Consider the following 27,779-nt stretch of genomic DNA (forward strand, 5'->3'; position numbering starts at 1 on the left):
TTTGCAGTTCATTCCAGTCATTGGCAGCAGAGAACTGGAAGGAAAGGCGGCCAAAGTAGGAATTGGCTTTTGGGGTGAGCAGTGAAATATACCTGCTGGAGCGCGTGCTACGGGTGGGTGCTGCTATGGTGACCAGTGAGCTGAGATAAGGCGGAGCTTTACCTAGCAAAGACTTATAAATGACCTGGCGCCAGTGGGTTTGGCGACGAATATGAAGCGAGGGCCAGCCAACGAGAGCATACAGGTCGCAGTGGTGGGTAGTATATGGAGCTTTGGTGACAAAACGGATGGCACTGTGATAGACTACATCCAATTTGCTGAGTAGAGTGCTGGAGGCTATTTTGTAAATGACATCGCCGAAGTCGAGGATCGGTAGGATGGTCAGTTTCACGAGGGTATGTTTGGCAGCATGAGTGAAGGATGCTTTGTTGTGAAATAGAAAGCTGATTCTAGATTTAATTTTGGATTGGAGATGCTTAATGTGAGTCTGGAAGGAGAGTTTACAGTCTAACGAGACACCCAGGTATTTATAGTTGTCCACATATTCTAAGTCAGAACCGTCCAGAGTAGTGATGCTGGACGGGCGGGCAGGTGCGGGCAGCGATCGGTTGAAGAGCATGCATTTAGTTTTACTTGTATTTAAGAGCAGTTGGAGGCCACGGAAGGAATGTTGTAATGGCATTGAAGCTCGTCTGGAGGTTAGTTAACACAGTGTTTAAAGAAGGGCCAGATGTATACAGAATGATGTCTACCATGATGCTAATTAGCATTTCCGAATATATTGAGAGTCACCTTGTCTGAGAGAGATTTACATGGTTATGAAAACATCAAGCCAGGCTAAGCCTACATGAAACACAGCTCTTATGTTGAGTGTTTCTACAATTCCCTATGGGAAAAATGAATGGTGTAAAAACTATTGGAGCCATTTCCCTGTTTGACCGCAAGGTTTTATGGGTATTATAACACCTTCATTCTATAGGAATGAATGGAATTCTACAGCATTTCATTTAAAAGTTTCAATGACAAAATGACATGTTTTTAAGTTGTTTTTTTTTGTAGTAGGGACAGTAACATTAGAATTAAAAAATATAAATACTTTATGGAAAATGTTTGTATATTTTTTTTTATGTTTAGCTCACGTAATATAATTTTAAATTAATAAGGTGTCTGTAATATAATGAACGTGGTGAAAACAATTGTATACATTAGTAAATGCATTTCTATATCTCCCAATGCTGGGGGAACGCAAAGATGAAGGCGCGGTGGCTTCAAAACAGCGCCCTCTGCACATCATCTAGTGTATATATAAATCATTATTTGCGACCCGTGGAAACAGTTTGGAAGACGATGACCACAAATGTAAAATCCTCAAAAGTTTCAGCGGTAAAGCAGCACTGCTCTGTCAACAGAACTCGGTGCTTATTATCGGATGTATTAGGTAAGAAATCCGACTTTTTGTATATAATGTTAATATGTTTGAGAAAGACCCCACTGAGCGATTCAGAACATGGATAATTCTATTTGTATTGATAAAATGTATTTTATAACATAAGGAAGTGAAATGTCATCACCAAAGCGCGTTTTCACCCAGCAGAGTGGGTGGCCACCCTAAGTACTGTAGTACCAGTATATTGTATTTCCATTTGGTTTCACTCATCTACTTCAAAGTGTTTGTGTCGCCTACTGAAATAACAAACGAAGTAAGTTGATTTGAAACTTCGCCTTACTTCCTTTCCTAATGAAATAACAAACAAATTAAGTTGATTTGAAACTTGGCCTTACCTCCTTGGCCAAAAAAGGAGGGATTGATGCACAAGTCGTGTAGAAATGTTTGCTGGGCTGGCATAGAGGAGTTTATTAAACTCACAACAGATTTGTTTCAACACTTTAGCAAGGGACACAGCCTGTGATTTACTCTTTCTATTAATGCTGTTTTGAATGCTTTGCAGTAACATGCCTATAGGTCAGCCATAGCTAATCGCAGTAAGACACCTACAGTTTGGACCAGAGAGCAATAGACTTGATTCAAACAGAGAACCCTTGAACCCAGTATGGCGCTCTGAGTTTGAACTCTGACACCATCTAGCGGTTAAACATGGGACTAACCGCTGTTATGTTCAGACCGCTGCCAAGTTAGGACAGAGAATAGAGTTAGTGGTTGGCTCTGACTGTGGTCCAAACAAACTCTTTGTCCTCTCAAAAGCTGTCAATAGAAACCAAAGTGACACAGTGTGGAGCTGTAGTGACAAGGTGAGAGAGAGCTGCAGTACAGTGTGGAGCTGCAGTGACAAGGTGAGGGAGAGCTGCAGTACAGTGACAAGGTGAGGGAGAGCTGCAGTACAGTGAGCAGCTACAGTGACAAGGTGAGGGAGAGCTGCAGTACAGTGTGGAGCTACAGTGACAAGGTGAGGGAGAGCTGCAGTACAGTGTGGAGCTACAGTGACAAGGTGAGGGAGAGCTGCAGTACAGTGACAAGGTGAGGGAGAGTTGCAGTACAGTGAGCAACCTACAGTGACAAGGTGAGGGAGAGCTGCAGTACAGTGTGGAGTTACAGTGACAAGGTGAGGGAGAGCTGCAGTACAGTGTGGAGCTACAGTGACAAGGTGAGGGAGAGCTGCAGTACAGTGTGGAGTTATAGTGACAAGGTGAGGGAGAGCTGCAGTACAGTGTGGAGTTACAGTGACAAGGTGAGGGAGAGCTGCAGTACAGTGTGGAGTTACAGTGACAAGGTGAGGGAGAGCTGCAGTACAGTAAGCAGCTACAGTGACACGGTGAGGGAGAGCTGCAGTACAGTGTGGAGTTAGTGACAAGGTGAGGGAGAGCTGCAGTACAGTGTGGAGGAGTTACAGTGACAAGGTGAGGGAGAGCTGCAGTACAGTGACAAGGTGAGGGAGAGCTGCAGTACAGTGTGGAGCTACAGTGACAAGGTGAGGGAGAGCTGCAGTACAGTGAGCAGCTTCAGTGACAAGGTGAGGGAGAGCTGCAGTATAGTGTGGAGTTACAGTGACAAGGTGAGGGAGAGCTGCAGTACAGTGTGGAGCTACAGTGACAAGGTGAGGGAGAGCTGCAGTACAGTGACAAGGTGAGGGAGAGCTTGTAATACCCAAGCTAATACCCATAGCTACCCATGGCTCCATAGTCAACACAATATTAGTAGTAGACATGTCTACTGGAGGCCACAGGCAGCAAGATATTAGTAATAGACAGCTATACTACAATACAAATAATATGTCAAGTCTCATGTCAGCAGCTTTCAGTCCGTCCTTCACCTCGGGACTAACAACTCCCCCTAGAAGTGACAATATATGGTATGAATGACAGTTTCTCTGCCATTAGCACTACATTAGTCGAAGTTAATTAGTGGAGGTGCAGCCTTTTGATATACGTAAAAGTCTGGTCGTGTATATTAGGCTACTACACAGCTCTCAGTAAACTGGTTAAATACATGTTGGTGGTGCAACTCTACTGCGTTCAAATTGTCCCTTTTTATTTATTTACAGAGCCGATGCATATCAGCAGCAACCTTCAGGTACACGGACCTTCCTCAGGCCACACGCAAAGAGCAGAGAACGTTTTTCTCCTTCTTTCCTGTAGAACGAGACAAACACAAGTGTCCCTCATTGGCATTTAGCAATCAAAGATCATTCATTAGCTATGTTTACATTAACTTGTCCAATTATTTCTTTGTCGACATTTAGAACATTTGCATAGAAAATAGATGCAACGATTGCCTGCTTCTTCTTCTTCTGTGGTATAATGGTGTTTGATACAGTTATGTGCATTCTGCCACCTGTGGGGTGGATAATAAAGATCCCCAAAATGAAGTAATGCAGGGTAATACTTTTTTTGTGTATATCCATACAAACTATCAATAACAACATTTTAATGACACTAAATCAGCCTAACAACATTCTAATCAGGTCCCTACACAGGCTCAGAAGGATCCTGCGAGGGCGGGACATTTCCTGGCGACAGTAGTCCTAGCAGTGTTTCTGCTGCTAAGTCTTGGAGGCCCGAAAACTTCTCAGCTGCAGATATAATGATATCCAGCTTCTTGGACTTCCTGGACACTTGTGCAGTACAATTAATAACTGTGGCTATAAATGCTACAAAATCCACCTTCACAATAAGTGTATCCAGGTCACTTGATTGACGTACAACATTTGCAACTGGTTGCGGTGCATCCACCTCCATATCTTCTTCAGCACTGTGGCCTCTTGCCCCTTCAACTCTCTTCACCGCCTCCACATACAATTGCCTGCTAGGGTGCGTTACCATTTAACTATCTTGTGTTGATAAAAACAGCTGAACGTAAAACCTACAGCATCCAATAAAAAGGTAGTGGTTGAAGTGTTTCCATTACCCATTTAGACAAATTGTGCTGTAAAGTGCTGTACTCAAAGTGCTGTACAGAAACCCAGCCTAAAACCCCAAACAGCAAGCAATGCAGGTGTAGAAGCACGGTGGCTAGGAAAAACTCCCTAGAAAGGCCAAAACCTAGGAAGAAACCTTCTAGTTACTTCATTAGATCTGATTGGATGGTGAAACTTTCCAGCCAACCAGAAAAGCAAGGCGAAGCCATTCAGGCATTCTTGAAAGTCAATCTTTGTCCTGTAAAGAAACATTATTTTGTATAGTTGAAAAACAAACATTTAGCAAGCATTGGAGCTTATGATGACATCATGTGCCCCGAGTACATTCAAAACTATTCGGCAATCATCATTTATTCTGAAAACACAGTATCCATCATTATTTGTCGCAATAAAGTTAGACAAAAGGAAAACCCACCCCCGTCGAACGGATAAAAATGTTTTTGATCTTTAGAAATGTCTCTATCTGCCGTTTCCATTACACATGTCTCATCTATCTGCTGTTTCCATTACACATGTCTCCTCTATCTGCCGTTTCCATTACACGTCTCCTCTATCTGCCGTTTCCATTACACGTCTCCTCTATCTGCCGTTTCCATTACACATGTCTCCTCTATCTGCCGTTTCCATTACACATGTCTCCTCTATCTGCCGTTTCCATTGCACGTCTCCTCTATCTGCCGTTTCCATTACACGTCTCCTCTATCTGCCGTTTCCATTACACATGTCTTCTCTATCTGCCGTTTCCATTACATATGTCTCCTCTATCTGCCATTTCTATTACATATGTCTCCTCTATCTGCCGTTTCCATTACATGTGTTTTTTTTGCGACACTGATTTTGTGGAATAAACCTGGGCCAATGGAAACCTGCCTCCTGATGGGCCCAGGCAAGCACATTCATAGGGCTTTGTCAGGACAAGATCAGCTTTAAAACACATCTCTGTCTGTTCTTCTCATACAGCTAGTTATTGTGATCATTACATTTACATTTACATTTAAGTCATTTAGCAGACGCTCTTATCCAGAGCGACTTACAAAATGGTGCATTCACCTTATGATATCCAGTGGAACAACCACTTTACAATAGTGCATCTAAATATTTTAAGGGGGGGGTGGGGGGGGGGGGGGGGGGGTTAGAAGGATTACTTTATCCTATCCTAGGTATTCCTTAAAGAGGTGGGGTTTCAGGTGTCTCCGGAAGGTGGTGATTGACTCCGCTGTCCTGGCGTCGTGAGGGAGCTTGTTCCACCATTGGGGTGCCAGAGCAGCGAACAGTTTTGACTGGGCTGAGCGGGAACTGTGCTTCCTCAGAGGTAGGGGGGCCAGCAGGCCAGTGGTGGATGAACGCAGTGCCCTTGTTTGGGTCATATCATATCTTGTAGCTTTTTTATTTTCTCATAACTAAGATATCACAATCATATTTTATGCGTTTTAATAACTTTCACTGCAAAATTAGAAAACCAATTGCAAAAAGACTTTGCTTTTGTACAATTACATCCAACCAAGCAGCATTTTATCAACACAACATATGTATTCAAGACTAATGTCCTGAATAACGGTTACCAATGGTTTCAAACAAGAGTTTTCAGTAGCACAAATAGTAGACAAACACTGGAATGAAGCAATACGTATAACAGTCATCTCTACCAATAAATACACTCGCTTACTAAACAGTAGTTTCAGGCTGGGAATGAATGTAGTGGCATTATTGAGGTAGTTACTTCATTTTCTTTTTAACACCTATGGATGTTTCTCACATGGAACCCAATATCCCCATAGGGCTCTGGTCATAAGTAGTGCACTATACAGGGAAAAGTGTTACATAGGGCTCTGGTCTAAAGTAGTGCACTATACAGGGAATAGTGTGTGATTTGGGTTGCATATTAGAATCTACTATTCTGCTTCAACCTCCTCTGGAGCACCACGTCACGACCCTGTGTGACATTATCGCAAACAGCTCAAACATCCAGAAAGTGCTCAGTAGTAAATCATCCTCATGGTCCCTCAACATTCACATAAACATCAATTCTACATATCTGATCATCAGTTTTCTAGATGTAAACAGTACAGTACCATGCTACCAGAATCAGGACAACATCATCATCAACACAGATGGTGAATTACAGCAGTCAACAGGTAACAATATAGTTAATACAAAATAGTAACAAGCTCCTCAGCAGTTTGGTCCACTGGACGAGGTTCACTTACTCTCATCACAATTTAATTTACAAAAATAAGAGATACTTGGGAAACATGTTCCCTTGAAAAGTACCAACTACTAAATATTGTAGAAGTCTTTAAAAAGTCTTCATTTTGGACTCTGGCTGGAAGACTTGGTTGGTTGTCATGACAATATGCCATACGAGGGTTAGTACTGAAAGGCTATTTAGACTAGTATCAGTACATGGATTCTTCAACAAGCCCATCTGAAATAGAATGGGAAAGTCATGTGTCATTTCAACAATCATTTCAAGGATTTACTCAAATAAGAGTCAGTCAGACAACACACATGACTCTTCCCCCGCAACCACAACTACCATGTTAAAATAATTCCTGTCATTATTGGTATTAATAAATGTATGTTATTATATATGTGTATAATGTGTTATAATCCCCTTGCTGGAGGTTGAGCTGTGTATAATGTGTTATAATCCCCTTGCTGGAGGTTGAGCTGTGTATAATGTGTTATAATCCCCTTGCTGGAGGTTGAGCTGTGTATAATGTGTTATAATCACCTTGCTGGAGGTTGAGCTGTGTATAATGTGTTATAATCCCCTTGCTGGAGGTTGAGCTGTGTATAATGTGTTATAATCCCCTTGCTGGAGGTTGAGCTGTGTATAATGTGTTCTAATCCCCTTGCTGGAGGTTGAGCTGTGTATAATGTGTTCTAATCCCCTTGCTGGAGGTTGAGCTGTGTATAATGTGTTATAATCCCCTTGCTGGAGGTTGAGGTGTGTATAATGTGTTATAATCACCTTGATGGAGACTGTGGGGCAGGTTGAGTTGATGCAACTCAGAGGTCTGATTATGACAGCTTGTCCTCAGAGAGAAGGGATCCAGGTTAGCTAGGTGGAATGGGTCCAGGGGGAAGGAGAGAGAGAGGGAGGAGGGGTGTTGCAGGGGGAGGGAGAGAGAGAGGGATGACTGCTCCATGGGTAGAGGGTCGGCGAGAGAGGACAGAGCCAGGGTTGAAGGGTCCTGAGGTTGGTAGCAGTGAGACAGACTCCCAGGTCCCTGAACCATGCTCAGATCCTTCAGGAGACTATCAAACACTCCCTCATCCAGGACCAACTCCGGCTTGATGTGGAGGGGGACAGTGGAGGGACCTGGGAGCTGTGCCCAGGGAAGGGGTTCTGAGCTGGGCTGGGGCTGAGGTGGGGTCTGGATGGGGCTCAGGGTGTTGAACAGGTCGAAGCTGGAGGCCAGAGAGGAGATCTGCTGGGCTAGGATACTGATCTCTACCTTGTCTCTGTCACTGTAGAGGAAGGAGAGGTTGGAAGTCGGGGAGGGGTTAGGGGTCAGCAGGCCTCCAATAGGAGGAGAGACAGTCTGAGGTATATGGTGGCTCTGGTATGGACTGGTGGCACCACCTTGTGGCTGAACTGAGAGGCTGTATGGACTGGTGGCACCACCTTGTGGCTGAACTGAGAGGCTGTATGGACTGGTGGCACCACCTTGTGGCTGAACTGAGAGGCTGTATGGACTGGTGGCTCCACCTTGTGGCTGAACTGAGAGGCTGAATGGACTGGTGGCTCCACCTTGTGGCTGAACTGAGAGGCTGTATGGACTGGTGGCTCCACCTTGTGGCTGAACTGAGAGGCTGAATGGACTGGTGGCTCCACCTTGTGGCTGAACTGAGAGGCTGTATGGACTGGTGGCTCCACCTTGTGGCTGAACTGAGAGGCTGAATGGACTGGTGGCTCCACCTTGTGGCTGAACTGAGAGGCTGTATGGACTGGTGGCTCCACCTTGTGGCTGAACTGAGAGGCTGAATGGACTGGTGGCTCCACCTTGTGGCTGAACTGAGAGGCTGTATGGACTGGTGGCTCCACCTTGTGGCTGAACTGAGAGGCTGTAGTCTTGGATGGTGATGGGGCAGTCTGCTGAACTCTCTAACAGGTCTGATACAGATAGACAGTCAGGGACCAGCCGGGCATCAGCAGGGCATGCTGAGCAATCATACTGGGGAGAAGAAGGGCAGGACTGAGGAGAGAATGCATCAGTCTGGCTGAAGACACCCTGGTGGAAGGACTGCTCCGAGCCGGGCTGGAAGGACCTAGAGGGGGACAGGAGGCAGGAAGGCCCAGTCCCTACCTCAGTCCCTCCCTCGGGGCAATGGTAGTAGGAGGTTAAGTTCTCTGTGTAGCCATACACATCCAACAGAGAGTCAGAGCTGGTGTCGTCCTGCTGTGTCGGAGAGTGGGAGGAGGAGCTGTAGTGGGAGGAGGTGGGGCTATAGGGAGGCGTGGAGAAGGCGGCGATAGGTGAGGCCTGGGAGGAGGAGCTACATGATGTGACGTAGAACACAGCATTAGACTCTGCTCTCTGTCTCTTGCTGGTCTTAGACCTGTTCTCAGTTTCAGATATACTACTGGACTGGCTGAATGCTCTCTGTCTCTTTAGGTCCCTGGTGGGGCAACAGCTCTGGGTCAGCTGGGGGCTGGGAGAGGGGCAGTAGGGCTGAGGAGGAGAGGCTCTAAAAGCATCGCTGTGGATCTTTTTCCTCAGATACATGGCTTCTGTTTCACTGTGAAGGAAAGAATACACGTTACTCCAGTCTCTCAGAGAAAAGTTACTCAATACAGGCAGCTACAATTATTACTACATATCTCTTTTTATTATTTCATTTTTCTTGTTTCAAGACAAAACAATAATCAAACTCTACATATACAGACATATTCTGAAGACTGCAGTTAAAATCATGAAAGCATTCAGAGCATCTAGTACCTGATAATGTAGTTACAGCAGCTCACTTCCTGGTTCCCAGAATTCTTAGCGGCTCTAGTGTAGATCCAGGACCATGAGAGGTCGCTGTGTTGGAGCCTCAGAACCATCTCCATCTGCCTACCCTCGTCTGCCTGCACTGGGTGAGGAGAGGAGAGAACGCCATTACTATCATGTCCACTATATATCTCTAGCATCTTACACTAAGGAAGACTACTGTTCATACATAACAACGTGAGATGCTTCCATTTGGGTTCGTCATTGTTATTTGTTATAATATGTTAGAATATAGTATAACAGGTATAATGTAGTATTATGTAAACTCAGCAAAAAAAGAAACGTCCCTTTTTCAGGACCCTGTCTTTCAAAGATAATTCGTAAAAATCCAAATAACTTTACAGATCTTAATTGTAAAGGGTTTAAAGACTGTTTCCCATGCTTGTTCAATGAACCATGAACAATTAATGAACATGCAACTGTGGAACGGTCGTTAAGACACTAACAGCTTACAGACGGTAGGCAATTAAGGTCACAGTTATGAAAACTTAGGACACTAAAGAGGCCTTTCTACTGACTCTGAAAAACACCAAGAGAAAGATGCCCAGGGTCCCTGCTCATATGCGTGAACGTGCCTTAGGCATGCTGTTAGGAGGCATGACGACTGCAGATGTGGCCAGGGCAATAAATTGCAATGTCCGTACTGTGAGATGCCTAACACAGCGCTACAGGGAGACAGGACGGACAGCTGATCGTCCTCGCAGTGGCAGACCACGTGTAACAATACCTGCACAGGATCCGTACATTCGAACATCACACCTGCGGGACAGGTACAGGATGGCAACAACTGCCCGAGTTACACCAGGAACGCACAATCCCTCCATCAGTGCTCAGACTGTCCGCAATAGGCTGAGAGAGGCTGGACTGAGGGCTTGTAGGCCTGTTGTAAGGCAGGTCCTCACCAGACATCGCTGGCAACAACGTTGCCTATGGGCACAGACCCACCGTCGGTGGACCAGACAGGACTGGCAAAAAGTGCTCTTCACTGACGAGTCGCGGTTTTGTCTCACCAGGGGTGATGGTCGGATTCGCGTTTATTGTCGAAGGAATGAGCGTTACGCCGAGGCCTGTACTCTGGAGCGGGATCGATTTGGAGGTGGAGGGTCCATCATGGTCTGGGACGGTGTGTCGCAGCATCATCGGATTGAGCTTGTTGTCATTGCAGGCAATCTCAACGCTGTGCGTTACAGGGAAGACATCCTCCTCCCTCATGTGGTACCCTTCCTGCAGGCTCATCCTGACATGACCCTCCAGCATGACAATGCCACCAGCCATACTGCTCGTTCTGTGCGTGATTTCCTGCAAGACAGGAATGTCAGTGTTCTACCATGGCCAGCGAAGAGCCCAGATCTCAATCCCACTGAGCACGTCTGGGACCTGTTGGATCGGAGGGTGAGGGCTAGGGCCATTCCCCTCAGAAATGTCTGGGAACTTGCAGGTGCCTTGGTTGAAGAGTGGGGTAACATCTCACAGCAAGAACTGGCAAATCTGGTGCAGTCCATGAGGAGGAGATGCACTGCAGTACTTAATGCAGCTGGTGGCCACACCAGATACTGACTGTTACTTTTGATTTTGACCCCCCCCCTTTGTTCAGGGACACATTATTCAATTTCTGTTAGTCACATGTCTGTGGAGCTTGTTCAGTTTATGTGTCAGTTGTTGAATCTTGTTATGTTCATACAAATATTTACACATGTTAAGTTTGCTGAAAATAAACGCAGTTGACAGTGAGAGGATGTTTCTTTTTTTGCTGAGTTTAGTATCAAGGGAAGTTTTAATGTTTTTCTACTTACTCAGACTCTTATGTGAGTAGGTACTCAAGGAGAGGTCTTCAGGGTGGAGGAGGCTGTACCACGATCGACCAATCAGCTCCTCCGATGAGTAGCCCAAGTAAAACACAACACTTTCGTCCAGGTGACTGAAGCTCATATCTGGTCTGTGGAGGCTGGTGAAGGAGGAGGAGCAGGAGGAGAAGATGCTGTTGCCCAGGTGGTTCACTGTGGGTGTGCAGAGAGCCAAGAACACCCTCTCCACAGGGGGGCCAGATTGGCTATGGTCTGGGGAGGATGTGGGGGTGGACTGAGGGGATTGTGGGAGGGTCTGATAGCGTCCTCGGACCATTATAGAACAGCAGTTACCATACTCTAGTCTGAAGGCCTTGGAGGTGTGCATCCGACACACAAAACTCCTCTCTGCAGGGGAAAACAGAACAATAACATGAGATCAGTCCCTTCATTTGGTTTTTCATGAGCTCTTAAATCTATTCATTTGAGTTGATTTTCTTTTAGATAGTATAGTGTCTTACCAGTTGACGTTGTATTGTCTGTCTCCAGGTTAGATCTAACCGTCTCCACATCCTGATTCTCCACCAGGTCATAGAAGGTGTCTCCCTGAAGAACATCAACCTATAAGAGAGAAGAAGAAAGGATCAACTTTAGTGACTAACATCCTGCTCTACACAGCAGATGTGATGTTACAGAAGCACAGAATAACATCCTGCCCTACACAGCAGATGTGATGTTACAGAACCACAGAATAACAATGTTCTATTTCCATATATTTTGGATGCCAGGTCTTCATCAAGTTGGTACTCACCATGGAGAGCCCCAGGTAATCAGAGACGTTCTCGGAGACGTAGACCAGCCTGCCCTGGGAGGAGAGGATCAGAATGAAACCATGCACGGCTGGGAGGAAGGTCTCGTACAGAGGATAGGAGGAGGAAGAGGAGAGACAACTCTGATCAGCTGATAATCCTGGAAGAGGAAGAAATACAACTCAGGATTAGCTTCATCTCAACATCACAGAGAACTCAGCAGGTATGGATCCATCACCACATCACAGAGAACTCAACAGGTATGGGTCCATCACAACATCACAGAGAACTCAGCAGGTATGGATCCATCACAACATTACAGAGAACTCAGCAGGTATGGGTCCATCACAACATCACAGAGAACTCAGCAGGTATGGGTCCATCACCACATCACAGAGAACTCAGTAGGTATGGATCCATCACAACATCACAGAGAACTCAGTAGGTATGGGTCCATCACCACATCACAGAGAACTCAGTAGGTATGGGTCCATCACCACATCACAGAGAACTCAGCAGGTATGGATCCATCTCAACATCACAGAGAACTCAGTAGGTATGGGTCCATCACCACATTACAGAGAACTCAGCAGGTATGGATCCATCACAAGATCACAGAGAACTCAGCAGGTATGGGTCCATCACAACATCAAATAAAATGTTATTAGTCACAATGCAGTTTAAGAAATAGAGTTAAGAAAATATTTACTAAATAAACTAAAGTAAAAAATTATAAAAAGTAACAAAATATAATAACAAGGAGGCTATATACAGGGGGTACCGGTACAGAGTCAATGTGGAGGCTATATACAGGGGGTACCGGTACAGAGTCAATGTGGAGGCTATATACAGGGTGTTACGGTACAGAGTCAATGTGGAGGCTATATACAGGGGGTACCGGTACAGAGTCAATGTGGAGGCTATATACAGGGGGTACCGGTACAGAGTCAATGTGGAGGCTATATACAGGTGGTACCGGTACAGAGTCAATGTGGAGGCTATATACAGGGGGTACCGGTACAGAGTCAATGTGGAGACTATATACAGGGTGTTACGGTACAGGGTCTATGTGGAGGCTATATACAGGGGGTACCGGTACAGAGTCAATGTGGAGGCTATATACAGGGGGGTACCGGTACCGAGTCAATGTGGAGGCTATATACAGGGTGTTACGGTACAGAGTCAATGTGGAGGCTATATACAGGGTGTTACGGTACAGAGTCAATGTGGAGGCTATATACACGGGGTACTGGTACAGAGTCAATGTGGAGGCTATATACAGGGTGTACCAGTACAGAGTCAATGTGGAGGCTATATACACGGGGTACTGGTACAGAGTCAATGTGGAGGGTGTACGGGTTAGTTGAGGTCATTTGTAAAGTGACTATGCATAGATAATAAACAGCAGGTAGCAGCAGTGTAAAAACAAAGGTGGTGTGGGGGAGGGGGGCGGTGGTCAATGTAAATAGTTTGGGTGGCAATTTGATTAATTGTTCAGTAGTCCTATAACTTGGGGGGTAGAAGCTGTTAAGGAACCTTTTGGTCATAGACATGGTGCTCCAGTATCACTTGCCGTGTGGTTGCAGAAAGAACAGTCTATGACTTGGGTGACTGGAGTCTTTGACAATTTCTTGGGCCTTCCTCTGACACCGCCTGGTATATAGGTCCTGGATGTTATGAAGCTTGGCCCCAGTGATGTTGTGTCCCAGGGTCCTTAGCTTAGTGATGAGCTTTGAGGGCACTATGGTGTTGAACGCTGAGCTGTAGTCAATGAACAGCATTCTCACATAGGTGTTCCTTTTGTCCAGGTGGGAAAGGGCAGTGTGGATTGCGATTGAGATTGCGCCATCTGTGGATCTGTTGGGGGCGGTATGCGAATTGGAGAGGGTCTAGGGTTTCCGGCATGATGTGAGCAGAGACCAGCCTTTCAAAGCACTTCATGGTTACCAAAGTGAGTGCCACGGGGCGGTAATCATTTAGGCAGGTTACCTTCAGACTATGGTGGTCTGTTTGAAACATGTGAGTATCTCCTCTGTCAGGGACAGGTTGAAGGTCTATCATGTGGGTATCCCCTCTGTCACGGACAGGTTGAAGATCTATCATGTGGGTATCTCATCTGTCAGGGACAGGTTGAAGGTCTATCATGTGGGTATCTCATCTGTCAGGAACAGGTTGAAGGTCTATCATGTGGGAATCCCCTCTGTCAGGGACAGGTTGAAGGTCTATCATGTGGGTATCCCCTCTGTCAGGGACAGGTTGAAGGTCTATCATGTGGGTATCCCCTCTGTCAGGGACAGGTTGAAAATGGCAGTGAACACACCTGCCAGTTGGTCCGTGCATGCGGGGCCAGACGTCCTGGTAATCCACCTGACCACGCGGCTTTTTGAATGTTGACCTATTTAAAGGTCTTGCTCACATCCGCTTCGGAGAGCGTGATGACACAGTCGTCTGGAACAGCTGGTGCTCTCGTGCATACTTCAGTGTTGCTTGCCTCAAAGCAAGCATAAATGGCATTTAGCTCGTCTGGTAGGCTCGCGTCAATGTGATGTTGTGATGGATCCATACCGGTTGAGACCTGTGATGGAGAACTCAGAGAACTCAGCATGTATGGATCCAGGTCTCAACAGGTATGAATCCATCACAACATCACAGGTCTCAACAGGTATGGATCCATCACAACATCACAGGTCTCAACAGGTATGGATCCAACACAAGACCTTGGAAGATATACTGTTTAAAAAGACATGTTTAAATTGACAGGACGTTTCAATCATCAGTTCTAAGACGCCTTAGCATCCATTCTTCAAGTTGAAAATGTCCTACAGTTCTAACAGGGTTTGGGTAGGTTACTTTTTAAATGTAGTTCCGTTACAGTTATTAGTTACCTGTCCAAAATTGCAATCAGCAACTTTTGGATTACCCAAACTCAGAAATGTAATCTGATTACATTCAGTTAGTTTTAGATTTATTTTCCCTTAAGAAGCATTAGAAGAAGACAAAAATGTGTGTTACCAATTGAACCACATCTATTGAGGTGACCACTGTAAACTGCTTGGAGTAACCCTAGATTGTAAACTGTTACGGTCGAAACATATTGATAAAAACACACCTTATGGAACAGCAGGGACTGTGAAGAGACACACACACAGGTACAGACACACACACGTACATTGTGATATTGTTGTATGGTGGTATTATACATGTTGTATTGTAGTGGTGGTATTATACATGTTGTATTGTAGATATGTAGTGGTGGTATTATACATTTTGTATTGTAGATATGTAATGGTGTAATAATGTTATATGATGTACAGTTTTATCTTTTGTTTTATATGTAATGTAAGTGCCTTAATGTGTTGGACCCCAGGAAGAGTAGCTGCTGCCTTGGCAACAGCTAATGGGGATCCATAATAAACCCCAGGAAGAGTAGCTGCTGCCTTGGCAGGAACTAATGGGGATCCATAATAAACCCCAGGAAGAGTAGCTGCTGCCTTGGCAGGAACTAATGGGGATCCATAATGAATACGAATACATCCATTCTTAAAGATGAGAATGTCCTACTGGTTCCGTACTTTCAAGTGTTCTAGTGGTTCCGTACATGATAGTTCCTCTCCTGGTTTTGTACTCACCCTTATACAGAAAGCTCTTCCTGATGTACGCTGTGATAACCGCCATGCTGTGGAGGTATGACAGTCTGTCCTGGTCCTCCTGAGGGATGGGGAGCAGAGTTCTCATGTTCCTGATCTCAGAGTTGATCTGGTCCCTCCTGGCTTTAGACGCTCCCTTAGTAGACCTGCGTAGGAACACCATGTTCACAGGTCAGGATATGACGGCACAGGGAGGGCAGAGGTAGAACTGAGCACAGGGAATCCTACTACGTCCAAACTCTTCCTAGTCTCTCTGTCTAGTGAAAAGCTGCTCTTTGTTACATGGCAAAAATAATCCAAAGTCAAAACTGAGAAAATGTGTTCCTTTCCGGCTTCTCACTGTGCCTTACTAAAGGAGAAGCGGTGTACCCTAGCCACAGACTGGATGGGAATGGACAGCAGTTTGCTAAAGTGAGAGCTTCTGTGGTTCCTATGGAAACAACCGGCTAGAGAGCTCTCGGCTAGAGAAGAGAGCTCTCTAGCCGGTTTTATCGGTAGAGAAGAGAGGTCTCTAGCCGGTTATGTCAGTAGAGAAGAGAGCTCTCTAGCCGGTTTTGTCGGTAGAGAAGAGAGCTGTCTAGCCGGTTATGTAGGTAGAGAAGAGAGCTTTCTAGCCGGTTATGTCGGTAGAGAAGAGAGCTTTCTAGCCGGTTATGTCGGTAGAGAAGAGAGCTCTCTAGCTGGTTATGTCGGTAGAGAAGAGAGCTCTCTGCTGGTTATGTCAGTAGAGAAGAGAGGTCTCTAGCTGGTTATGTCAGTAGAGAAGAGAGGTCTCTAGCCGGTTATGTCAGTAAAGAAGAGAGCTCTCTAGCCGGTTATGTCGGTAGAGAAGAGAGCTCTCTAGCCAGTTATGTCAGTAGTGCCAGAGGCAGCATCAGAGAGCCTGGGCATCAGACAGAAAGCAGGAGGCTGGACTACATACACTCCTCTATCCCTAGCTAACATTAGCCACAACAAATCGTAACATATAAGTATTGCAAATTCGTAACATATTGTATGAATCGTAATTCATAACATATCACACGAATTGTAATTAGAAACATAGCATACCAACGTATGGTATGTACAGTTACTATGTTGTGTCCACCCCTGGGTCCAGGTTCTAGCAGTTCGGATGGAGCCAGTCAGGCTGCACTAACCTGAATCTCTTGCAGAGTCCCAGGCGGGTTCCTGTCTCCCGGGTGAAGAGATAAGAGGAGCAGCGCTCACTGCTCCATGGACTTTCACACGACTCACAACAAACCGTCATTCTGGCACTCGTTGTTTCACCACCTAAAAGTTGAGGACAAAAGTACAGATATGATCAAATCAGACCTGTATCCATCTTCGTGATAAATACAATCGACTTTGCAACGCAACATAGAAGAGAAATAAACTATTTCCAATTAACAGAACAGAACAAGGTAAAAATGCTAATTCCCATATAAATACATGAACTATTGGTTAACCATTTAAATACATATTAAAGAGAACATCGTTTGGAAACACAATGCACCGCTGGGAATAAAAGATTGAGATGTGTTTAGCCTAAAAAATCCACTATTCTCCTTACTTTCAGACGGTCTATGTATTTGGTTGTGTCCAGCCTGTCTGCCCCTCTCCTTTATAGTCGTGCCCAGCCTCAACCCGACTCCTGGTTTAAACTCTGCGGAAGAAAGAAAAGCCGTGTAATGTTACATGTCGTGACGTAGAACAAGTGGAGGATATATTTAGTTACGCGCTCTGCAGCGTCCGAGTGGAGCGCTGGGACAACAGATATACCAACACACCATGCTTTTAAATGACCATCATTCCGTATTCTTACAATATATATTAGGAAATGGGGAATTATCATAATGACAATTGGCTGTCACAGAACATCTAGAGAAACCCATCGTAAGATAATTGGAACAAGTGGTCAAAGCGATACACAAACAACTAACAGCAATAACAAAGACTATCTAACTAAATCTGTAACTCCCATTTTATCAAACTGAATACTCTGTTTAGTCATGTCCAATACCTAGAACTGGACTGTACATAATGGGCTATGCTACAGGGCTTAAAGCATCCGTCTGGAAATGCTGCTAATAATGACCATAGGTCTACACACTGGGAAACCAAAAGAATCTCAACTTCCTGTCATGTAAAAGTTGATTACATGACTAAACTGTGAAGAAGTGGCCCACTGGGCACAGAAGTCACTTCTATTCTACCTTGCAATTTAATTTAATTTAAATGACAAGGATACAATGTTGATTCAACCAGTGTGCCCAGTGGGGGGTCAAGGACAGACCATCTTCCAATTCCATGTTATAGCCTAGTAGTAGTTGTTCAGTAACATACCATGCATCTAATAAAAACATCTAATATACCTAGTAGGAGAAACAGATCAGTAGGAGAAGGGTAACCTATATCTCTCCATGGCTGGAGCATAACTAGGAATGGTAATGTTGAGGATAACCTCATATAGATACTATGAATGGTAATGTTGACTATAACCTTATATAGATACTATGAATGGTTATGTTGAGGATAACCTCTGTTTTATAGATACTATGATTGATAATGTTGAGAATAACCTCATGAATACTATGAATGGTAATGTTGAGGATAACCTCTGAATTATGTTGAGTATAACCTCATATAGATACTATGAATGATCATGTTGAGGATAACCTCTGTTGTAGATACTATGAATGGTAATGTTGAGGATAACCTCATATAGATACTATGAATGGTAATGTTGAGGATAACCTCATATAGATACTATGAATGGTAATGTTGAGGATAACCTCATATAGATACTATGAATGGTAATGTTGAGGATAACCTCTGTTGTAGATACTATGAATGGTAATGTTGAGGATAACCTCTGTTGTAGATACTATGACTGGTAATGTTGAGGATAACCTCATATAGATACTATGAATGGTAATGTTGAGGATAACCTCTGTTGTAGATACTATGAATGGTAATGTTGAGGATAACCTCTGTTGTAGATACTATGACTGGTAATGTTGAGGATAACCTCATATAGATACTATGAATGGTAATGTTGAGGATAACCTTTGTTGTAGATACTATGAATGGTAATGTTGAGGATAACCTCTGTTGTAGATACTATGAATGGTAATGTTGAGGATAACCTCATATAGATACTATGAATGGTAATGTTGAGGATAACCTTTGTTGTAGATACTATGAATGGTAATGTTGAGGATAACCTCTTGTAGATACTATGAATGGTAATGTTGATGATAACCTCATATAGATACTATGAATGGTAATGTTGAGGATAACCTCATATAGATACTATGACTGGTAATGTTGAGGATAACCTCATATAGATACTATGAATGGTAATGTTGAGGATAACCTCTGTTGTAGATACTATGAATGGTAATGTTGAGGATATGACACACAATGACTAAATACAATCTATGTCCGTGTCAGGGAGCAGGGACGCTACTCAGCTCCATATGGTCTGAGAGAGGGGTAGTGATGAAGGTCTGAGAGAGGGGTAGTGATGAAGGTCTGAGAGAGGGGTAGTGATGAAGGTCAGAGAGAGGGACAGTGATGAAGGTCTGAGAGAGGGATAGTGATGAAGGTTTGAGAGAGGGGTAGTGATGAAGGTTTTTGAGAGAGGGGTAGTGATGAAGGTCTGAGAGAGGGACAGTGATGAAGGTCTGAGAGAGGGGTAGTGATGAAGGTCTGAGAGAGGGACAATGATGAATGTCTGAGAGAGGGGTAGTGATGAAGGTCTGAGAGAGGGACAGTGATGAAGGTCTGAGAGAGGGGTAGTGATGAAGGTCTGAGAGAGGGATAGTGATGAAGGTTTGAGAGAGGGACAATGATGAAGGTCTGAGAGAGGGGTAGTGATGAAGGTCTAAGAGAGGGACAGTGATGAAGGTCTGAGAGAGGGGTAGTGATGAAGGTCAGAGAGAGGGACAGTGATGAATGTCAGAGAGAGGGGTAGTGATGAAGGTCTGAGAGAGGGGTAGTGATGAAGGTCTGAGAGAGGGGTAGTGATGAAGGTCTGAGAGAGGGGTAGTGATGAAGGTTTGAGAGAGGGGCAGTGATGAAGGTCTGAGAGAGAGGTAGTGATGAAGGTCTGAGAGAGGGGTAGTGATGAAAGTCTGAGAGGGGGACGGTGATGAAGGTTTGAGAGAGGGATAGTGATGAAGGTTTGAGAGAGGGGTAGTGATGATGAGATAGAGAGAGAAGCAGGTAACAGAGAAAGGGAGAGAGAAGCAGGTAGCCGAGAGAGAGAGAGAAGCAGGTAACAGAGAGAGGGAGAGAGAAGCAGGTAGCCTAGAGAGAGAGAGAGAGTATGAATCAGTGTACAGAATCAGTGAGCAAAGCCTTGCTATTGAGAGAGGCCGCCATTGCCTGTCTTCTCTTGAGAGCCAGGACCTCAGGCTGAGTGGCTTCGGGACAAGTCTCTGAATGTCCTTGAGAGGCCCATCCAGAGCCCGGGCTTGAACCCGATCGAACACCTCTGGAGAGACCTGAAAATAGCTGTGCAGCGACACTCCCCATCCAACCTGACAGTGCTTAGAGGATCTGCAGATCCCCAAATACAGGTGTGTCAAGCTTGTACCATCATACCCAAGAAGACTTGAGGCTGAGTAAAGGGTCTGAATACAAAATATGAAAAAAAGGAACTGTATATATCTGTTTCTTTATTTTCATACTTCAAATACTTGCACATAATTACAACCCTGTACATATGTTTCCCATGCCAATAAATGACTTTGAATTAAATTGAGAGAGAGGCAGGTAGTCTAGAGAGAGAGAGAGACTTCCTAACCTCCTGCCAAATGTATGACCATATTTACCTCAGATTACACAGATCCACAAAGAATTCGAAACAAATCAAATCTTGATAAGCTCCCATATCTATTGTGTGAAATACCACATTGTGTTATAACAGCAGCAAGTGACCTGTTGCCACAAGAAAAGGGCAACCAGTGAAGAACAAACACCATTGAAAATACAACCCATATTTATGTATATTTATTTTCCATTTTGAACTTTAACTATTTGTGCATAATATGACATTTGTAATGTGTTTATTCTTTTGGAACTTTTGTGAGTGTAATGTTTATCATTTATTTCACTTTTGTTTATTATTTATTATCACTTGCTTTGGCAATGTAAACATTTGTTTCCCATGCCAATAAAGCCCCTTAGATTGAATGAGAGGGAGAGAGAGAGAGGGAGGGAGAGAGAGAGAGACATAAATTATGAGAGAGCAAAAATATCACTATTTGACACACTGGAAAGAATCAACCAAAAAACTGAGCAAACTAGAACGCTATTTGGCCCTAAACCGAGAGAAAACTAACCGAATACTTGACCACTGTGGCTGACCCTAAATTAAGGAAAGTTTTGACTATGCAAAGACTCAGTGAGCATAGCCTTTCTATTGAGAGAGGCAGCCGTAGGCTGTCATCTCTCGAGAGCCAGGCCTGCCTATGTGTCCACGTGTTGCATGAGTGCTAAGGGACTGGGTGAGAGGGAGTGAAAGAGTGAGAGACAGGGTGAGAGGGAGCAGTGTCTCGGGTTGGCGACAGGGCCTTACTCAGACACAATGTCAAGTTTGTCTGTATGAGCTGCCATGTCCCAGTAATGTCCTCTTTAGGCTGTCAGGGGTCTGCATAGTGTTTTGGGGAGAGGATGGGTCTGAGAGGACCTAAGAGGGTGAAGAGGGGAGGAAGAGAGGAGCTCTGGACTGGCTTCACTACTGACTGACTGGCTGAAGACGTGTGGACAACATAACCAAGACAAATTGCTATCTGAACATCTCACAATTGAGAGAAACAAGATATTGCTATAAAGTTTGTTGGTTTGAATTACTTAAAGTTCTTCTTTAGTGGATAGAACAGGTTATAAACCAGTTACAACAGGTAATTAACCAGTTACAACAGGTAATTAACCCGTTACAACAGGTTATTAACCCGTTACAACAGGTAATTAACCAGTTACAACAGGTCATTAACCAGTTACAACAGGTCATTAACCAGTTACAACAGGTTATTGGCCAGCTACCACAGGTTATTAACCAGTTACAACAGGTAATTAACCAGTTACAACAGGTTATTGACCCGTTACAACAGGTAATTAACCCGTTACAACAGGTAATTAACCAGTTACAACAGGTCATTAACCAGTTACAACAGGTAAATAACCAGTTACAACAGGTAAATAACCAGTTACAACAGGTTATTAACCAACAGGTAATTAACCAGTTACAACAGGTTATTAACCAACAGGTAATTAACCAGCTACAACAGGTAATTAACCAGTTACAACAGGTAATTAACCAACAGGTAATTAACCAGCTACATCAGGTAATTAACCAGTTACAACAGGTTATTAACCAACAGGTAAATAACCAGTTACAACAGGTAAATAACCAGTTACAACAGGTTATTAACCAACAGGTAATTAACCAGTTACAACAGGTTATTAACCAACAGGTAATTAACCAGCTACAACAGGTAATTAACCAGTTACAACAGGTAATTAACCAACAGGTAATTAACCAGCTACATCAGGTAATTAACCAGTTACAACAGGTTATTAACCAACAGGTAATTAACCAGTTGCAACAGGTTATTAACCAGTTACAACAGGTTATTAGGTAATTAACCAGTTACAACAGGTAATTAACCAACAGGTAATTAACCAACAGTTAATTAACCAGTTACAACAGGTAATTAACCAACAGGTAATTAACCAGTTACAACAGGTAATTAACTAGTTACAACCGGTTATTAACCAACAGGTAAGTTACAACAGGTAATTAACTAGTTACAACCGGTTATTAACCAACAGGTAAGTTACAACAGGTAATTAACCAGTTAAAACAGGTAATTAACTAGCTACAACCGGTTATTAACCAACAGGTAATTAACTAGTTACAACAGGTAATTAACCAGTTACAACAGGTTATTAACCAACAGGTAATAAACCAATTACAACAGGTAATTAACCAACAGGTAATTAACCAGTTACAACCGGTAATTAACTAGTTACAACCGGTTATTAACCAACAGGTAAGTTACAACTGGTAATTAACCAGTTACAACAGGTAATTAACTAGTTACAACAGGTAATTAACCAGTTACAACAGGTTATTAACCAGTTGCAACAGGTTATTAACCAGCTACAACAGGTTATTAACCAACAGGTAATTAACCAGTTACAACAGGTTATTAACCATTTACAACAGGTAATTAACCAGTTACAACAGGTAATTAACCAGCTACAACAGGTCATTAACCAGTTACAACAGGTCATTAACCAGTTACAACAGGTCATTAACCAGTTACAACAGGTAATTAACCAGTTACAACCGGTTATTAACCAGTTACAACAGGTTATTAACCAACAGGTAATTAACCAGTTACAACAGGTTATTAACCAACAGGTAATTAACCAGTTACAACAGGTAATTAACCAGTTGCAACAGGTTATCAACCAGTTACAACAGGTAATTAACCAACAGGTAATTAACCAGTTACAACAGGTAATTAACTAGTTACAACCGGTTATTAACCAACAGGTAATTAACCAGTTACAACAGGTTATTAACCAACAGGTAATTAACCAGTTACAACAGGTAATTAACCAGTTACAACAGGTTATAAACCAACAGGTTACGAAAGAACAGGTTATAAACCAACACGTTACGAACCAACAGGTTACGAACCAACAGGTTACGAACCAACAGGTTACGAACCAACAGGTTATGAACCAACAGGTTACGAACCAACAGGTTATAAACCAACAGGTTATAAACCAACAGGTTATCTCTAACGGTCTTATAGTAATTTATGAGGGGGAGGTGAGAGAGAAACTAGAAGATTTAGGGGTCTGGACTGGGTCGAGGGGTCTGGACTGGGTCGAAGGGTCTGGACTGGGTCGAAGGGTCTGGACTGGAGGCACCTGGAGGTCTGGGTCTAGGGGTCTGGACTGGGGCCAGTCAGGGAGTCCGGGGGGCTCTGGATCTGCTAGGCACCCACTTCCTGTGTGCAACCAAAGGCAGGCCCAGAGTAGGGTGTCTCTGCCGCTCCGCTCCTGCCGTCTGTCTGTGGCCTGCACTTAAAACTACAGATAACACTGGCTTTATAGGCGGAGGCTACTGGCAGCAGGAACAAACTGTCAGGCAGAGAAAGCAGGGAGAGAGGGGCAGAGAGAGAGCAGGGAGAGGGACAGAGAGAGAGCAGAGCCCCAGGACAGCAACACAATTAGACTCAACCAAATCATGAGAAAACAAAAAGATAATTACTTGACACATTGGAAAGAATTAACAAAAACAGAGCAAACTAGAATGCTATTTGGCCCTAAACAGAGAGTACACAGTGTCAGAATACCTGACCACTGTGACTGACCCAAACTTAAGGAACGTTTGACTATGTACAGACTCAGTGAGCATAGCCTTGCTATTGAGAAAGGCTGCCATAGGCAGACCTGGCTCTCAAGAGAGACAGGCTATGTGCACACTGCCCACAAAATGAGGTGGAAACTGAGCTGCACTTCCTAACCTCCTGCCAAATGTATGACCATATTAGAGACACATATTACCGTCAGATTACACAGATATACAAAAAATTATAGAAAAAACAATTTTGATAAACTCTCATATTTACTGTGCCAAAAACCATAGTGTGTAATCACAGCATCAAGATTTGTGACCAGCTGCCACAAGAAAAGGACAACTAGTGAAGAACAAACACCATTTAAGATACATTTTAGATACATATTTATGTTTATTTATTTTCCCTTTTGAACTTTAACTATTTTCACATCACTACAACACTGTATATAGACATATTAAAAAATATAAATATATTTTACCTTCATTTACAGTTGAAGTCGGAGGTTTACATACACTTAGGTTGGAGTCATTAAAAATCATTTTTCAACACTCCGCAAATTTCTTGTTAACAAACTATAGTTTTGGCAAGTCGGTTAGGGCATCTACTTTGATTATTTCCCTTAATTATTTCACTTAAAATCACTGTATCACAATTCCAGTGGGTCAGACGTTTACATACACTGAGTTGACTGTGGCTTTAAACAGCTTGGAAAATTCCAGAAAATGATGTCATGGCTTTAGAAGCTTCTGATAGGCTAATTGACATAATTTGAGTCAATTGGAGGTGTACCTGTGGATGTATTTCAAGGCCTACCTTCAAACTCAGTGCCTCTTTGCTTGACATCATGGGAAAATGAAAAGAAATCCGCCAAGACCTCATAAAAAAAAAATTGTACGCAGGTATAAACACCATGGGACCACGCAGCCGTCATAACGCTCAGGAAGGAGACGCGTTTCTGTCTCCTAGAGATCGTACTTTTGGAGAAATGTCCTCTGGTCTGATGAAATAAGAATATAACTGTTTGGCCATAATGACCATCGTTATGTTTGGAGGAAAAAGGGGGAGGCTTGCAAGCCGAAGATCACCATCCCAACCGTGAAGCACGGGGGTGGCAGCATCATGTTGTGGGGGTACTTTGCTGCAGGAGGAACTGGTGCACTTCACAAAATAGATGGCATCATGAGGGACGAAAATTATGTGGATATATTGAAGCAACATCACAAGACATCAGTCAGGAAGTTAAAGCTTGGTCGCAAATGGGTTTTCAAAATGGACAATGACCCCAAGCATACTTCCAAAGTTGTGGCAAAATGGCTTAAGGACAACGAAGTCAAGGTATTGGAGTGGCCATCACAAAGCCCTAACCTCAATCCCATAGGACATTTGTGGGCAGAACTGAAAAAGCGTGTGCGAGCAAGGAGGCCTACAAACCTGACTCAGTTACACCAGCTCTGTCAGGAGGAATGGGCCAAAATTCTCCCAACTTATTGTGGGAAGCTTGTGGAAGGCTACCTGAAATGTTTGACCCAAGTTAAACAATTTAAAGGCAATGCTACCAAATACTAATTGAGTGTATGTAAACTTCTGACGCACTGGGAATGTGATGAAAGAAATAAAAGCTGAAATAAATCATTCTCTCTACTATTATTCTGACATTTCACATTCTTAAAATAAAGTGGTGATCCTAACTGACCTAAGACCAAGAATTTTTGCAAGGATTAAATGTCAGGAATTGTGAAAAATGTAGTTTAAATGTATTAGGCTAAGGTGTATGTAAACTTCCGACTTCAACTGTAACTAGGCAAGTCAGTTAAGAACAAATTCTTATTTACAATGACGGCCTACAGGGGAACAGTGGGTTAAAAACAGATTTTTACCTTGTCAGCTCGGGGATTCAATCCAGCAACCTTTTGGTTACTGGCCCACCGCTCTAACCACTAGGTTACCTGCCGCCTCAAAATAGGACATTTGAAATGTCTTTATTCTTTTGGAACTTCTGTGAGTGTAACGTTAACTGTTAATTTTCTATTGTTTAGTTCCCTTTTGTTTAGCTATTTCACTTGCTTTAGCAATGTTAACATATGTTTCCCATGCCAATAAAGCCCCTTAAATTGAAATTAAATTGAAATTGAGAGAGAGAGCGGGGCAGGCAGGGTTGGCTACGAGACACTCCCCTTATGATGAGACATACGTCCTATAGCAGCACTCATGTCCCGATTTAAACAGCCTTGTGTTGGCCAAGGGCAGAAAGGGGGTAGGGTGGGGCGCCACAAGACAGGACGTCCCCAAATTGCCATTTGAGTGGTCTGTCCGGGCCAGGCAGACGTGACGACTGGAGCAGAGGGCATTCATACACTGGTTTTTAGCAGGACATCACCAGGGGCCAAGGGGCCTCCGCCAGGGAGCCTCAGAGGCCACATGGCAGTAGTCTGGGGACCATGAAGCGCCACAAGGCGGGACTCACAACAGAGTGACGACAGACTGTTTAATGGGCATTTGGCCCCCAAGAACTTAGACCCTAAGAAAGATCCTAAGATATTTGTGAGTGAGACCCTAAGAAAGATCCTAAGATATTTGTGAGTGAGACCCTAAGAAAGATCCTAAGATATTTGTGAGTGAGACCCTAAGAAAGATCCTAAGATATTTGTGAGTGAGACCCTAAGCTCTAACGGAATTTTAACATAAGAAAACAGGACAATACCAATAAATACCATTAATACTCATTAAACAGATATTGACTAAAGTTGACTTGTGATTGATGTGTTGTTAAAATATCTCAGATGATTGACAGATGAAATGTCTTTACCTGATAATCAATCACAACGGTGAACTAATTTAAGATCCATCTAGAATGGTTGTGACTTGCAGCAGACCGCCATGGGAGGACCAAGTCATAACAACCCTTAGCCTCATTCACACTAAACTCATTTAGATCCAGGGTCTGCCTTAAGTAGCTCTCCCTGAGGACACACACACACACACACACACACACACACACACACACACACACACACACACACACACACACACACACACACACACACACACACACACACACACACACACACACACACACACACACACACACACACACACACACACACACACACACACACACACACACACACGCCATCGCCCAGGCCATTAGGAGCTACACACAGGGAAACCAGACACCCAAGAGAAAGCGTCCATTAGGACTGACCAACTCTGATACTTAACCTCCGACCCTGACAACCTTGACAACAAGCTGCAGCTAGGAGATTAACAACAGTGGTTAATATGGTTAGTAAACTTGACCACAACAAAGCAGAGCTACCACAGCGGTTAACAACCTTGGTCAATAACACAAGTTAAATAGTGTGTAAAGTATGACCCAGGCATACTGCAGAATGTCCTTGTAGTTCCTGACCCAGGCATACTGCAGGATGTCCTTGTAGTTCCTGACCCAGGCATACTGCAGAATGTCCTTGTAGTTCATGACCCAGGCATACTGGAGAATGTCCTTGTAGTTCCTGACCCAGGCATACTGGAGAATTGTCCTTGTAGTTCATGACCCAGGCATACTGGAGAATGTCCTTGTAGTTCATGACCCAGGCATACTGGAGAATGTCCTTGTAGTTCATGACCCAGGCATACTGGAGAATGTCCTTGTAGTTCCTGACCCAGGCATACTGCAGAATGTCCTTGTAGTTCATGACCCAGGCATACTGGAGAATGTCCTTGTAGTTCCTGACCCAGGCATACTGGAGAATGTCCTTGTAGTTCATGACCCAGGCATACTGGAGAATGTTCTTGTA

The 27,779-nt window shown here is 43.8% G+C and overlaps 2 protein-coding genes across 2 annotated transcripts; both read right to left on the reverse strand.

Moving 5' to 3' along the window:
- Positions 1–5,787: 5,787 nt before the first annotated feature.
- Positions 5,788–9,449, reverse strand: LOC145850476 (uncharacterized). The gene is made up of 3 exons (XM_082965709.1): positions 9,320–9,449; positions 7,348–9,119; positions 5,788–6,798 (listed from the first exon to the last, which is right to left on the reverse strand). Exons 1-3 carry the CDS (start codon positions 9,430–9,432, stop codon positions 6,770–6,772), a joined length of 1,914 nt encoding a protein of 637 aa, XP_082821835.1. The 5' UTR covers positions 9,433–9,449; the 3' UTR covers positions 5,788–6,769.
- A 1,709-nt stretch (positions 9,450–11,158) lies between these two features.
- On the reverse strand, positions 11,159–27,749 carry npas4l (neuronal PAS domain protein 4 like). Its single transcript, XM_082965518.1, has 6 exons — positions 27,547–27,749; positions 27,366–27,494; positions 15,596–15,759; positions 11,969–12,126; positions 11,679–11,778; positions 11,159–11,565 (listed from the first exon to the last, which is right to left on the reverse strand). Exons 1-6 carry the CDS (start codon positions 27,747–27,749, stop codon positions 11,159–11,161), a joined length of 1,161 nt encoding a protein of 386 aa, XP_082821644.1.
- Positions 27,750–27,779: the final 30 nt, after the last annotated feature.

Source organism: Salmo salar, chromosome 19 (assembly GCF_965601325.2).
Source record: "Salmo salar chromosome 19, fSalSal1, whole genome shotgun sequence".
Taxonomy (NCBI): domain Eukaryota; kingdom Metazoa; phylum Chordata; class Actinopteri; order Salmoniformes; family Salmonidae; genus Salmo; species Salmo salar.